The following is a 15,563-nucleotide window of genomic DNA, read 5'->3' as shown; positions in this document are numbered from 1 at the left end:
TTGTCTCATCAGAACCTTTTCTTCAGTCAGAGCAATGCCTTCCTGCATTTGTTAGTGTAGAAAACAGATTGAGTATCAGGGAGTTACCGAGTGAAACTGCTGCTGTGTCTCAGTTATTATTAGACTGAAATTAGAAGGTGTTACATTCACCTCCTCTGGACTTGTAACTCAACACTCACACATACACACACGCACACAGAGACAGAGTCCAGTATCACAGAGGTGATGTTGCCTGTAGACCGTGGTCTGAAGTGCATGAACCCGGCCCGGGGGAGGGGTGGGGGGCTGGGGGCTTAGATTGTGAAGTAGGTCTTGTTTCTATATTAATACTGTCAAATTATCACAATGTTAAGTGGTCAGCCCACACAGACATGCACACAGCCTGAAACCTTCAAATGAGCTCCGATTTCTGTAACATTGTGATGTCACAACAGCAGACCGTGTCCTCCTGTCCTCAGTGTTTCGGACTCTGTGGTGAAGTGGACCAGTGTGGATTGAGGACCTTGTTCTGAGAGACTCCTGTCCTGTTCGAACCTGAGGTCTTCCGGTGTTAAGGTCTTCGGGACTGAGATCTGGACTCACACCCTTTTCAGAGGATCAGACTGTGGGCTTACCCTGACTGACAGCAGCAACAGTGTGTGTGTGTGTGTGTGTGTGTGTGTGTGTGTGTGTGTGTGTGTGTGTGTGTGTGTGTGTGTGTGTGTGTGTGTGTGTGTGTGTGTGTGTGTGTGTGTGTGTGTGTGTGTGTGTGCCTGGTTGTCTGTCAGTGTTCATCCTCAGAGTTTCTTCTCCTCTCTGTCTGAACAGTCAATCAGAAGCTCTGTTAGAGACGCAGGAAGCTGATCAATATCTTTGATGGGTTGCTCAGTCAGCTGCTCAGGTGACTCCTGCTTTACACTGCACTGAAATTCAACCTCCAGGATCGTGGACACACGTGTCTCTGTGAGGACAGATGGTTTGTGTTTGTACTTGATCTTTATTAACATCACATTCATTTATTCAACTGAACAGATTAACCTGTTGTAACTAGCGCTGGACACATGAGACAAAGTGTCTTTTTTTACCTGCAGGAGCTGAGCAGAAGACACTTGAACTGAACAACACCTGGATACAACATTAAAATGCTGACCGAACATGTGGACGTGTAGAGAGTAAAACAACATCTGGACAGAAAAGGAATCTGGGCAATAAAGTCTTATAGAACATTAACCAACATCTGATCCATTTAATGATGGAACATCTGGACAGAGGAGAGAACAACATGGTAGAGTCCTATCTTCACAGTCCATTAACTCTGAGCTTGTGATTCCTTTCTGAACTGTAGACCTCTGCCTGGACTTGGTGAGTCTACTTGGACAGTAAAATCCACCAGAAACCAAACTGGACAGGAAACATCTGTCTCTAGACCGGCAACAAAAAATTGCGTCCGGATTTGAAAGACGACGAGAGAAAGGGAGGAATGGGAGGAGCAGTGTGTAAGGATGAGGTGAAGGAGGAGAGGAGGAGTGTGGGGACAGAGGACAGTCTGACCTCAGCAGACAGAATCAGACGATTCACAGTCAAACAGTTTGGATACAATGTCCTGAGCCTGGCTCGCCGAGGACTGAAGGTAGGCCTCTAGAGACACAGAAGGAGCTGACAGCATCAGTTAGCTGTCCAGCTCCATGGCGTTATTAAGAGTCAGTGAGTCAGTATGTCAGCAGGACCCTGAGCTTCCTGCCCGGAGCAGGCCTCAACAGGAAACAGATGCACGTTCTCACTCTGCCCTCATTTTGTTTGACTGCGCTCACTTCCTGCTCTCAGGTCCATTCCTCTGTGTTCTGTTGTGCAGGACGTCCCAGATGAACTGTGGGAGCTGGTGGAGTTGGACAAACTGAATCTGTCTCTCAACAGTCTGAAGGTTCTTCCTCCTCAGCTGTCCCTGCTCTCTAACCTGGTGGTCCTCAACCTGTGGGGCAACCAGGTAGACATGGATGGATGGATGGATGGATGGATGGATGGATGGATGGATGGATGGATGGATGGATGGATGGATAGGTGGATGGATGGGTGGATGGATGGATGGATGGATGGATGGATGGATGGATGGATGGATGGATGGATGGATGGATGGATGGATGGAAGAATGGATGGATGGATGGATGGATGGAAGGAAGGATGGGTGGATGGATGGATGGATGGATGGAAGAATGGATGGATGGATGGATGGATGGATGGATGGATGGATGGATGGATGGATGGATGGATGGATGGTCTTGTGAATGTTTTCCTGTCAGTAATCCATCTGGTTTAACAAGTTCTCATTCCACCTTTTCACATACAGGCTATTTTCTGAATGAATGAACCACTACATCAATTAAGAGCACCAGAGTGGACAGGCATGGCTGAGATGTATTTGTAGGACTTTCAAACCAAAGACCACGGTTTAGAGATAAGATAAGATAAGATTATTCGTCCCACACCTGGGAAATTTACAGGGTTTCAGCAGCAGACTACAGCAAAGAAATGTATATGAATAGAAAACAGCAATAGCAGCAAAATAACACAGTATTTGTAATAGAGTATGAATACTAATTCATATTAAGAATAAGAACAAGGAAACAAATGTATATATATACACATTCCAATCCAATCATGTTTTGTGTTTAGAGCAGTCTGACAGCTGCAGGGAAAGGGTCCTTTCCAAAATTATAGCTAGAAAATAACAAAAATACAGTTGTTATTGTGAAGGCTGTTTATGTGTACCATTGGTGGAATGGACATTTACAGGTTAAGTTACAAGTGTGTCAGTGTGCCCATGAGCAAAGCAGTAGACCCCACCCCACACCCACACAGCTGCTGTGCCACTTGGATAAATAAAGGTTATAATCCCCACTCTAATCCACCAGGATCCAGTTTCCCTCCTCTTCACCTTCCCTCTCCTTCGCTCAACCTTCAGTTCAGCTGAGAAAAAACTGTAAAGTGCTGACGGCGCCCCCTATAGGTGATTCTGCTCCACGCAGCTATCAGTTCTTCTGGAGGCTTTAGGTGTAAAACATCTCCGACTGATCACCATGGATGATAAATTGATTAATTGATAGCATCGTTGAGAGAGAGAGGGAATGACCTGCAGCAAAGGGCCACCGGTTGGGATTCGAACCCAGGGACACTGCATATGGGGTGCCTGCTCACTGCGCCCCTTAAACTTAATCTTTAAAGGGGACATATTATGGAAATCACTTTTTGAAGGCTCTTTAACATATATTTGGGTGTTTGTCTTGTCTTACAGCTCCCAAAATGTGAGAATTGACAAAAAAAATCTCAAATTATCAGGCTCCCTAGATTGAAATCCATGTGGTTTTACAAGCTGCTCCCTCAGATGTCTTCCAATTATGTCATTAGTTTTCTAATTTGCATAATCACACTCCTACCTGGTAGGGAGGAGTGCAGGAGTGCTGCTTTGCATTTAAAGGGGAATTGCCCTTTTTTTTTTACATTCTGGACCTTTTATTATAGCATAAAATATGATAATTTACTCACCCAGATAACTTTGGTGTCATTACAAGTTGTTCCCACGAAATTAGATCCATGCGAGAGCTGCGTATATCCGTATGCGAGTCTATAGGGCTGCGGAATGCAGCCTCTAAATAGCACATTATCTGCCAGGAAACTCATTCATTTCACCAATATTTTGTTAGTGCTGAGTCCGGGGTTAGCTGTTATCAACATCCAGGGTCTGTAGGTTGACCTACTGACCTCTGACCTGGATGATGTCATCTCTGACTGCTGCCCGGCTCATTCTGATAATAATCATTCTGCTTCAGCATTTGGGTCCATTTTTAGCGCAACTGGCCGGAGCTTTAGTGAGTCCAGGTTGTGGAAGCTGAACTTCATCCAGCTGCTCATTTTGTTCTGACAAGAGATTTTGACCAAAGCATGTCACAGACATGTCTTTAAGACACCTGGGGACTATTTTAATTTGTGGAAAAGGGGCAGAATATGTCTCCTTTAACATTTCACTGCTCTCTCCTGCTCCTGATTGTTGTTGTGTTGTACTATTATTGCTGTGCTGTTTTTTTTTTTTGTTCTTATTGAGGTTTCCTGTAATTGTTGTCATTGTTACCTTATTGTTGTCCTGTTGTCGTTGTGTTGTTGTTGCTGTGTGCAGCTGAGCAGCCTGCCAGCAGAGATCGGACAGCTCAGGAGACTCCGAGTTTTATTTGCCTACAGGAACATGTTGAGTGAAGTTCCTGAGGAGCTGGGAGCCTGCACACAACTGGAGGTACAGCTGCTGCTCCAAGCTTCTCTTCTGCTGCTGTATGAACGCTGCTGTCCCTACATGATCCCACTCTCCATCCCTCCAACAGGTGCTAAGTTTAGCCAACAACCAGCTGTCGTCGCTGCCTGGCTCTCTGTCCAGTCTGACCAGACTGAAGAAACTCAACCTCAGCCACAACCTCATCAATCATGTCCCCGGCTGCGTCTACCACATGAAGGCTCTGGTATGTTCAGAGGGAGTGTTGGTGAAAGTTGAGCACAGGAAGTGACCTGTAACCTCTGGTTTATTGGTTGGTTGGTTGGTTGGTGTTCACTAGAGCACTGGAAAAGAGAGTAAGGACACCACCATTGACTCCCGTGGTAAGGGTTTTGCTCCCCTAGTGGCAGGATATGGGTATTGCAAAAGCGCCCAGAAAACCCATTCACTCCAATGTATGTGTGTTTCCCACTTGCTTCTAAATTGATGAAAAGGACCGTGTGTTTGTTTTTAGATGTCTGACAAAATGTAGATTGAAACATTAAAGCAGATATCAGTGGAATGTTTTTGTTAATATAAGTCCTAAATAGTCCTATTTTCCGTCAGCAATCACTTACATGAAGTATTTCAGCCTAAACACGAGTCTCTCCGTCACTCTGCTCTGCTGTAACCCGAGGAGAAAATTTTCCTTGTGGGATACAAGTGTTATCCAATGAGGAGAGAGAACGGCATGAAGGGCTGTGTGTGCAGCCAAGGGATGCGCGTGAATGTGGTGACGTAGCACGAGGACCAATTGATGCCTGACAAGGGCGGGGGCTGCTAACTCATGGTGCGTTAAAAGAAACTCGTACTTTGTGTTTTTCCTTCCTGTGAAGTCATACCAGTTCGATCTGGTACGAGTTCACGGGTCGGAAGTTACGAGTGGCCGTTATAGGGAACTTTCACAGACAACAGGATGGTAAAAACACGAGCTACGGGTTACCTGGAACGCTACCAAGTCGTAGTTGTGACTTGAAGCTGTAACTTACGGTTTCAAAAGCCTGCCTTGAACGCAGCATTAGCCGAAACGGCCGTGAAGCTGATATCTGCTTTAATGTAGAGAACAGTTGTTGTTTTTTTTACTCGCCTATGTGTTAAAGGTGTACAGAAAAGAAAATTGAATTTAAGCCCACTCTGGGTCATAAAATTAGTGTAATAACTCATCTATCAGACGATGTAGGCCAAACTTTGTGCAAAATTCTATTTTTGAGTAAATCCAGGATGAAAGTGTGATTTTTTTCCCCGCATTGGATAATGCAGGCGCACGGATTATACGTCAGCCTGCTCACGATTCATCAGCCACTGATATTGGATCTGTAATCCGTTATTCAAACGTCTGAGACACACACACACACACGGAGCTCGGGCTCGCCCCAAGCTTTGAATATCCCACCCGCTCGATAACGACCAATCAAATTCGTTTTCCTTACTCGGGTAAACTCGTGTTGCAGCAACTGCTCGGCGCGACAAACAGGACAAACGGCCATTTCTGTACACCTTGTTTATCTGAAAAGGGTCCTCAATGATGCTATTAACGTGGGTGATCTATAAATGTCCTTAAATTATTGAAAACACCACACTTGCTCATTCACCAACAATGCAGAGATGTCAGTTCTTGGGCGCTTTTGCAATACCTATATTCCGCCATCAGGAGGCGCTTCCATTGAACCAATGCGTGTCGTTACTGTGTTTTCCAGTGCTCTAGTGTTCACCTCCTCTGTGCAGGTGTTCCTCCATCTGGCCTGCAACCGTCTGGAAAACCTGGCAGAGAACATCCAGGCTCTGGCCGAGCTCAAAATCCTCATTGTGGAGGGAAACAGCCTCCACTCGCTGCCAAAGGCCCTCTGCTGCCTCACCAGGTAACATCACCTCACCAGACAGTCAACTCAGCGCCCAGCCAGTCATTAGATACCACATATCAATGCAAGCTTATGGGGGGGTGGAGCCAGTCCCAGCTGACACTGCACCCTGGACGGCTTGATCACATGGCTGACTGGGCACCTTTAGAGAGAACCCATGCAGGTATAGGGAGACAGAAAGGCCCCAGAACCACCAGTACAAACCACAAACCTCCACCCTTTGATTTGATTTAGGTTGGAGCTGCTGAATCTGGACTTTAACGACATCAAAGATGTTCCACAGGTAAAGTATATTAGATGCATTAAAGGGACATTGTGTAACTTCTCCTGTTATCTATTCACGAAAATCGATTATTTGGTTCAAACGTCTGTTTTTCATGAATCAGTAATCCCCCCCATCAACAAAGTGAAGTGTTCCTTTCAGCTCTGAATGAGCCGTTCATATCATTCATATCTCCATGGAGCGGGTAAGCTCGGTGCTGCTGCCATGTGGTGTCTCCATGTTTTTACGTTCAGTGGCAGCGTGACGGTAGGAAACCACGGAAACTCAGCGGAGACACTGGAGCTGTCGGCTCAGGTCGAGGTGGCGTCTGTGAAAAGTCACCGTGGTAACGCAGTGAGGAGGAATGGAGCGTTACACTGATGCTGCATTCACCTGCAGTCGGGCAGACGGCCGTCGCTAACAAACCAGATGTCATTTTAGTCACAGAAGTCCAGAGAAAGCCGGTAAAACGTGGGTCAGGTAAACAATACCACATCGCCATGTGCTGACAGACCACTTGTTTATTCCGTTACGTGCAGCGGCTGTCGTCCGTCTGCCGTCTGCCCAATTTCACGTGAATGCAGCATGAAAAATACGATTGAGTTGCTTGCGATATACAACCGCAATGCTAGATGGGAGTAATTCCTACACAATGTACCTTTAAATCGCTTGAAAATGTCCAAAGTTGATGGTGACATTACTTCTGATGACGATAATGCATGGTGCTGGTGTTTCAGGAGATGCACCAGTTGTCCCGTCTGGAGAAGCTGGCCTGCCATCCTCTGGATAAAGGACTCCACATCCTCCACAACCCTCTGCTGAAGCCTACCAAGGAGGTGCTGGAGGGGGGGCTCACTGCCCTCTTCAACTACCTGAAGGCTGGATAGAGATGGGGCTGGACCTTCTCTTAGGTGGGAGCGGGACTTTTGACTACCTCAAAGATTTGGATGTTGATGGTGATAGCCTACTGATGGTGGTTGTGACAGTAGATGTCAGTGTTTCTCTGCTGTTGACTCTACTTTTACTTTGGTGAAGCAAGACGTCATTTTCAGGTCAAACAATCAGTGAGTTTGGCTTTTGTAGAATCCTGCCCATAGAGAGATTGTTATTTATTACTATCTACTACTTTAAAGGGAACATATTATGCAAAACTCACTTTTTCATTGTTTTAGTATGTGTATTTGCGTATCCGGAGTGCCTCCTCACCCCTTAAACGTCAGTTTTGACAACTACGTCAATATTTTGTAAACTGCCATAGTAAGAAAATGTGTCTCTTAACTCTTTCACTGCCAAAGACGAGTTATCTCGTCTTAGCGAATCCAAGCGTAGTCTGCCAAAGACGAGATAACTCGTCTTAGCGTTTTTTTAATGGCAACGCCATGTTGAATGTCTTGCCCTACTCCTCTGTGAAGATCAGACTTGTATCATCAAAATAAAGTGCAGAAAAACACATTTGGATTGAGAGATATAAAAAATATAGCGTGTTTTTCCCCCCTCACGGAGCGGAGCGGGTGTCTGACTGCAGCGGCGCCGCTCCGTGACACTCTGGCCGCCGGTGAGAGCTTCGGGGGCGGCGGCGGGGCTCATGGCGGCTCGGCAGCTCGTCGAAGCTCCGTGCAGCTCCGTGATACAAAGCACAAACGTTAGTAACAACAACCCCGTCGATCGCTCGTCGTTAGTCGTCAAGAGCGTTTGGAAAGTCGCCAGATTTTGCGAGAAATCACTCAGATAGCAGCTTGAGAATCCCGCGATCTAGTGTGGATGAGGAGCGGACGGCGCCGCGGCGAACGTGACGAGAGGAGAGCTAAAGATGGTGGGAGTGTCTGTTGTGAGCAGACTGTCTGTGGCTGTGGGTTCAGGGGGCACGTCAGCCAGAGCTGTAGGCTGTGTGTGTGTGTGTGTGTGTGTGTGTGTGTGTGTGTGTGTGTGTGTGTGTGTGTGTGTGTGTGAGACAGAGAGAGTGAGTGAGACCGCTGCCTGCTGACCAGAGGAAGCTGGATCTGATCTAAAGCGCCGTGTTTCGGCTACAAAAACCTGTCGAACTGATCCGCGCACACACACACACACACACACACACACACACACACACACACACACACACACACACACACACACACAGACACACACGCACGCACACACACACGTACATGCACACGCACGCACACGTCACGTACGCGCACACACACTAAAAAAAAAGGAAAGAAAAAGTTGTAACTCAAAGAAAAGAAAGAAAAAAGGCTGGAGTAGTGTGTGTCAGTAGCTAAATGTTTTGTCTTTTGTCATCAAAAGTCATTTGTCAGTGTTGATTTAGTTGTTTTTTACAAGAGAACAACTGTAGCCTACAGATATTGAGGCGTCACTAAAGCAAAATATAATGGAGCAAATTGTACTAGTAAACCTGAAAATGACAGCCGACACAAAAACCTCTTTTTCTCAAGATTTTGGTGCCAAAATGGCATTTTGGGCTAAAGTAACCTATATTCAACCACCAATTTCACAAGACTGGAACAAGATAGAAACAAACAGGTTTTTTTGCTGGAAAGTAGAGACCGTCGTCTTTCCTTTGATGGGTTGAATGTGTATGTAGTAACAGTACATAATATATGGTGGGTCTATGGAAATCAGTCAAAAAGCTGGAAAATGCCTGGCAAGCTGGAGGAAGCTGCTGTGAGAATGGCTGGCAGTCAAAGAGTTAACAAGCCGTTTTAATTTCACCCGGCTTATTACATCACAAGCCGGGTGATGTGAATATTCAAGCCCTCGCTCCCATGGTTACCTCAGCTACCAGAGCAAAGGTTCTAAACCGACCGTTTAGAACAGGGCTGTGAAACTGGTGTGAAGAGAACCCAGCTGTGCTCAATCTTTTGGTTTTTCTGACCAAAGCATGTTACTAACATTACTTTTAGACATCAAGGTACCATGTCAAGAAGCAGAAATTAGCATAATATGTCCCCTTTAATGTCAGCCATTCATTCTTTCTTTCTTTTTTAACTGTGGTAGTGGCATCTTTTCTCCTGGGTTTGACTGCAGTTGCTCATTGTGTCCTGCAGGTGACAGCAGAGAATTGAATACAGCGCTTAGTTCACTTTTGCGCGAACACACACACACACACACACACACACACACACACACACACACACACACACACACACACACACACACACACACACACACACACAGTCAAGTCCAAATCCCAGAGTTTCACTGTTAAGCATGTTCACCTTTATTTGTGTCTGAGGGGAGCAGTGTTGCTTTCTTCTTCTACTGCGAGTTTTTCATGATGATGATGATGATAACATGAAATAATTAAAAAAAAAATCCTTCAAACCACTTGTCAACACTGGGCCTCTTCTGCTGCAGCTCGGAAATTACAGTAAAAATGTGAAAATCTCTGAGTTGAGAGACCAAGAGCTGAATTCCTTCCACTGCAGGAAACGGAACAGTGAGCCGTCTGTGTGCTCTGCAGAGAGCTGCGGGACCAGCAGGGGGCAGCACTGTGACTGCAAAGTGGTGAGGAGTGGACACGAAAGGCGCTGCTCAACACCTTTCATTATCAGGAAAGAAAAAATACATGGCATTTGAAAGATCTGGTCACATTTCAGGATATTCCACAACAATAAAACCCAAGCAATTAATTAGAAATAAATAAGGCGACGGAACTAAAATAGAACAGATATGGAAATAATGTGACATACAAATAGGTATAGAGAAAGTAAAAAATAATTAAGTTACAGAAAGAAAAAAGGAATGTGAAAAAAAAAAATTAAATAACTGATAAAATGATATTGTAAAAACAAATAAAGTAACAACATTCTGCCCTAGTTAAGTAAAGTAAATCCATATGCAGGCCATAGATAGTATAATTAAAAATTACACGTAACAAATGGATGGATATATCTTTATTGTAAATGAAAAAAAGAAGATTAAAATAGGCCTATAATAACAAAATAATGTAGTTGCACATTTAAAACCTAAAGTAACCACAAGCAAAGATGATCACATAGCTATGGATCCTGTGGATGAAGATACCAGCATACGTCAACAAAGGCCTACATAGCCTACAGGTGAATTGTGATATGTTAATGATGTGTATAGCGATTTTATTTTATATAATAGAATAGTCCACATGTTTACATTTGTTATGCGTTTGGATTTTGCCATTCATTTTGAATATGTAATTTCATGTGTGTCAGTTACAATACAAGCACACAAACATCAACAAGCCTCTATGGACTGGATATGTGACCATTGTTTGCATTTCTAACACGTTTTTATATAGGCTACAATTCAATTTATATTACAGATTTATAAATTATATGTTTATCTATAGTAGCCTACTTGAAATGTGAGTTTAATAAAAGTAATGAAAGTTTAATTATAAGGAAAATAAGTATCAACATAAAGTCAATAAATCACATCAGATAATTCTACCTATGGAGAAGAAACGGAGCCGTCGTCGATGTCGTCTCTCTCTCTCTTTCTCTCTCCCTCTCTCTCCTGTTTCCTCCCAAAGTCTCTCACTCCCCGTGACGTCAGCGCTGCTCGGTAAACGGAGTTGCTCTCCTGTTCTGAGGAGAAACGGCGGAATAAGAAGTGGAGAGAGAGAAAGCGGAGGGACCCAAACAAGCCGCGCGCGTGTGTCCGAGCGGCGGGAAAACAACAGAAGAAAGAGAAGAAGAAGAAGAAGAAGAAGAAGAGGGGGAAAAGAAGAGTAGAAGAGTTGCCCCCCACCCCCCCTCCTCCCGCTCCGGAGGGTCTCGGTGTGAACATGGAGCGGACTGGAACTTTCCTGCTCTCCGCGGCTCTTTTACTGCTTTCACTGGGACTAACGGGCGCGCGAGCGGACACCTTCAAAGGTAAGCCGCCGCACCGGGGAGCGGGTCTGGGGGTCTGGGGTCGGTTAGAGAGGGGGTCCGGGTCTGAGCTGGCTCCGGGGCCGGGGTGGGGGGGTGGAGGGCTGAGCGCTGTGAACATGGGAGTTACTGACGGAGTGTCGGCATCCAAGTTTCCAGCTGGAAAATCTCCTCCCTCTCCCTCTTCTCTTCTCTTCTCTTCTCTTCTCTCTGCTGCGTCTTTCTTTCTTTCTCTCCTTCTTTCTCTTTCTTCTTTCTTTCTGAACTTAGGCTACTTTGCCTACTTACTTTATTCTTTCTTTCTTTCTTTATTTATCTCTCTCTCTCTGAACTAAGCCGATCTTAGCTGGGAAAAACTTTTGCTTTGTGAAACTGCGTCAAAATGCGGAGCTAACGTTAGTAGTGTTACTGTAGTGTAGCTGTGGAGCTGAGCTGAGCTGAGCCACACAGGCTGCTGGTGACACTGGTGCTGACACTGGTGACAGCGACGTGCACACGTCTGTGTGTTGTGTTCCTGCTGTAGAATAGCTACACACACCAAACCTACAGCGCTTTTCTAGTCCTGACCACTCAAAGCTCTGGACACTGAAGTGGCTTTTTTCCCCCGTTTCCCAACACACACATTCACACACCGATGATGACACACCGGGCAGTTCGGGATCAGTTTATTGCCCATAGACAGGAGCAGCCGGGGATCGAACCCGTTAACTGTCTGATTAGCGGAGAGGAACAGAGTAGAGTAGAGGAGACTAGATGGAATAGAATAGAAAAGAGCCCAGTGAAGAGAGTGGATGGACAGTTAGGTAAAAAAAGAAAAAGAAAAGAAAAGAAAGAAAAAAGAAAAAAGAATAGGAAATATATTAAATAACATGAATCAGTTAGTGTCGGTGAACTCTTTAAACAGTGATCTGTCAGCAGCTCTGCGCTGCAGACTGTCAGTGGCTGGTCAGTGGACTCACACTGTTGTGTTGCTGAGGTTGTTGTGTGTGTTGCATGTTGGGATTGGTTGACCACTAAACACACTTGTTTGTCTCCATTTCCTCAAGTGTAGAAATGTGTAGCTAGAAGTGTGTAGACAGTGATGTGTGTGTGTGTGTGTGTGTGTGTGTGCTTGTGCTGCAGTGGTGCTGGTTCTCCTGCTCTGTCACTCTGATGGTAGTAACGATGATGAGGATGATGAAGGAGAGGTGTGTGTGTGTGTGTTTTCAGTTGGCTGTTGTTCCTCTGTACACCTGAACCTCTCTCTCTCACACACACACAACACTCAGTGTGATCACTTCATTAGGAACCGGTCTCTGCTCCAGGATGAAAAAACAAGTCCTGGACAGAAAACAGACTAAAGAACCTGGATCAGAATTTTCCGTAACTTTAAAAACAATCTCAAGCCTTATGGTGTGTTTGATTTCACCTCCTGTCCATCCTTCTCTGCTGCACATATGGATAGCCGTGGGGGTGCAATGTGTGTGTGTGTTTGTGCGTGTGTGTGAAGCAGCAGAGAATGAAATTAAACTCAGCGGTCTGAGTCCAAGATGGTAGCCACGCCCTAATAACGGTGCTGATGGAGTGAGGCTAATGAGTGTGCTGGAGAGTGGCCGTGTCACACTATTTCCTCCTGGTTAAATTATAGTGTGGCTAACCCAAACAGTGGCGTGGCTCCAATCAATGTCCAGATTCCAACATGACTGCAGACACAAGACAAGATAAGATAAGATAAGATAATCCTCTATTGGCCCACAGTGGGGAAATTTACAAACATACAATAAAGTATATTATTTACTCATTGTTGACATTTTCAAAGGATCCACTGGATGTTGTGTTTAGGCCTGTCACACAATAATTACATAATTGGTTGCAATCATTTGAGCTGACCACAATCATTTTTGCATAAATGTAAAAATTGTTACCATTCAACTGTATCCACCTTTTTCCAAACGTCAAAAACGTAAGCCTGTTTTGCCGGTTTTGCTCTTCCGGTGGAATTTTATGTTTACGTTTCCATGGTTTCGGTAGTCGCGGTAAATGCATGGATTCTTTTTTTTTTCTATGAAAATCTGTAAAAAGCATTGGATCGTCACAGCAGCCTTTAACAGTGGATATCACACAAATTGACATCCGTGTTAAAAGCCAGCGTTAATAGATCCATGCGTTTACCGCAACTATGACAACGACTGAAAACCATGGAAACTTAAACGTACAATTCCACCAAACCGGCAAAACCAGCTTCCGGTTTTGACCATAGATGACGTTCGGAAACTTGTGGATAAAAACAGCTGGAAGAAGGGGAACAGAAATGTCGTACTTCCATCACTATTTCCTCACTGTTTTCCATCGTTTGAGGTAATGACATCATCATGTTGCGCCCTCTTCTTCGTCTATGGTTTAATGATACATGAGTGGAGCGCCACAAACTGTTTATTTCCAGGAGCTTCATTTCTAATATTTGACGGCCGCATTTCAATGAGCATCTACTGACAGCATGGATTCAGTTGCAAAGCCAATAAAAGACTCCTCTTCTACATGTCTATTATCAAACCATGTTTAGGTTTATACTATGATAATGGCATAAAATGATCAGAAAAAGACAATTAAATCGTTAATCGCATCTATTTGTTTTGACTTTTTTATGACAGCCCTAGTTGTGATTGGAGGCAACTGGGTCTTTAATGCACTGGACATCCAGAGCCTCTGTCCTTTGTCTGTTGATAACCAACAGAGCCAAGTAGCTGTTTGAGGCATCACTGCTGTTCCTGTACATAATGTGATACGCAGGCAGAAGGAACTGCATATACGAAGCACTGGTCACAGGCAAGGTCAGGGAGATACAGATGAGTCTGTATAAATCCATAAAAACATCCTGCTAAGAAATCCCTCCATGTCCTTCCTCCATGTCCACGTAGTCTCTGCTTTTCACTGGACTTGCTGTAGCTCTGCTGCACGGCAGGCTTCAGATAGGTCTGCTCTGGTCTAGGAGAGACACATGTTCGCTGCTGGTTCCCCATTGTCGCTGATCTGAGGACAGTGAGTGGGCAGTGACAGCTTACACTGATTGATAATGGAGATGCTGGAGGTAAACTTAATGAACCCAGATGAGTGTGGTGGGATGTTGACACTTGTCACTGCCTCAACATGGAGGCGCTGTTGGACTTTGTACTTGTCATGTTTTTTCTAATCAGTGGTAATATAATTATAAATTTGTCTATAATGTCAGTTGATTCAGTTTTTTCAGTTTTTTAGAGATTGTGTGGTTGTTATGTTTGTGTTGGAGTTGAAGTCTTATCACTGTGTGGCTGAAAACATTTCGGAGCCCAAATAAACCTGAATTAAACCTGGATTAAACCTGGATTAAAGGGACTACGAGGAGTTTCCCATGATCCTCCCAGGCACAGTGAAATTCTTGGACCGGCGCAAGACGGACGAAAGCGAAAACATTTGCCAAGAATGTTTTCATTAATTAAGAATAAAAGTTGGAGGTTCGAAGATGATCAGATACCGTCGTAGTTCCGACCATAAACGGCGATTCTGCGGCGTTATTCCCATGACCCGCCGGGCAGCGTCCGGGAAACTGAAAGTAGGAAATGCTGGGCGAGCCGACCACTAAATAATATCAAAATAACTATAAAGACAAAACAATATATTTATTAAAAATGGACCCATTAACAAGTGGGTAACATAGATTCATCCACATTAATATGATAACCAAAAGCAAACTCATAGGGGTCTCTTTAAACCTAAATTAAACCTGAATTAAACCTGAATCAAACCTGAATTAAACCAGAATTAAACCTGAATCAAACCTAAATCAAACCTGAATTAAACCAAAATTAAACCTGAATTAAACCTAAATTAAACCTGAATCAAACCTGAATTAAACCAAATTGAACCTGAATAAAACCTAAATTAAACCTGAATTAAACCTGAATCAAACCTGAATTAAACCTGAATCAAACCTGAATTAAACCAAATTGAACCTGAATTAAACCTAAATTAAACCTGAATTAAACCTGAATTAAACCTGAATTTTTAACTGCTTCCTGCCTACAAAACCACTGGAAGGACTTTTCTTGGGTGATATAAAAAAAAAAATCTACCACCCAGGCGTCAGGAAGAGGTGTGTTATGGGTAACATAGCCCCCCCTGGATGCTGTCCAAATTTCAAAAAGTAAAGTCGTTTAGGTTTCCCACGATGCATCTGCTGCCCCCCCCAGTTTCACAGGAAGGGCCAGCCCCTTGAGGTTGGAAATCACAGATGTAAAACAAGTAAAAGGCTGGAACAAGAGATGGTTGCTGCAGCCCAGACAGAGAGCAGAGTCTGTAAT

At 44.4% G+C, this 15,563-nt stretch overlaps 2 protein-coding genes across 3 annotated transcripts in view; both read left to right on the top strand.

Moving 5' to 3' along the window:
* Positions 1–346: 346 nt before the first annotated feature.
* Positions 347–7,480, top strand: lrrc30a (leucine rich repeat containing 30a). Of its 2 annotated transcripts, none has more exons than XM_083995102.1 (9): positions 347–634; positions 808–942; positions 1,071–1,609; positions 1,832–1,963; positions 4,148–4,261; positions 4,347–4,481; positions 5,999–6,132; positions 6,367–6,415; positions 7,132–7,480. In XM_083995102.1, exons 3-9 carry the CDS (start codon positions 1,460–1,462, stop codon positions 7,279–7,281), a joined length of 864 nt encoding a protein of 287 aa, XP_083851228.1. In that variant the 5' UTR covers positions 347–634; positions 808–942; positions 1,071–1,459; the 3' UTR covers positions 7,282–7,480. The 2 variants fall into 2 exon arrangements, with proteins under 2 accessions (XP_083851228.1, XP_083851227.1); XM_083995101.1 differs by having other exon boundaries at positions 808–955.
* Positions 7,481–10,950: 3,470 nt separating this feature from the next.
* Positions 10,951–15,563, top strand: part of LOC311003924 (receptor-type tyrosine-protein phosphatase mu-like) — a 171,614-nt gene continuing 167,001 nt past the window's right edge. Inside the window, exon 1 of the mRNA XM_083995836.1 lies at positions 10,951–11,250. Within this exon, the coding sequence (XP_083851962.1) occupies positions 11,163–11,250 (88 nt within the window). The 5' untranslated portion in view covers positions 10,951–11,162. The remainder of the gene's footprint in view (positions 11,251–15,563) is intronic.

This window comes from Trachurus trachurus, assembly GCF_905171665.1.
Source record: "Trachurus trachurus genome assembly, chromosome: 20".
Lineage (NCBI taxonomy): Eukaryota > Metazoa > Chordata > Actinopteri > Carangiformes > Carangidae > Trachurus > Trachurus trachurus.
Note: the sequence above shows the minus strand (reverse complement) of the source record. Positions and strands in the feature narration are given on the sequence as shown.

Excerpts from the sequence above, each read along its gene's own strand:
- lrrc30a (XM_083995102.1), top strand. The coding sequence starts at position 1,460 with ATGGGAGGAGCAGTGTGTAAGGATGAGGTGAAGGAGGAGAGGAGGAGT. Across the intron at positions 1,610-1,831 it reads TGGCTCGCCGAGGACTGAAG|GACGTCCCAGATGAACTGTG; the intron begins GTAGGCCTCTAG and ends TCTGTTGTGCAG. Across the intron at positions 4,482-5,998 it reads TCTACCACATGAAGGCTCTG|GTGTTCCTCCATCTGGCCTG; the intron begins GTATGTTCAGAG and ends TCCTCTGTGCAG.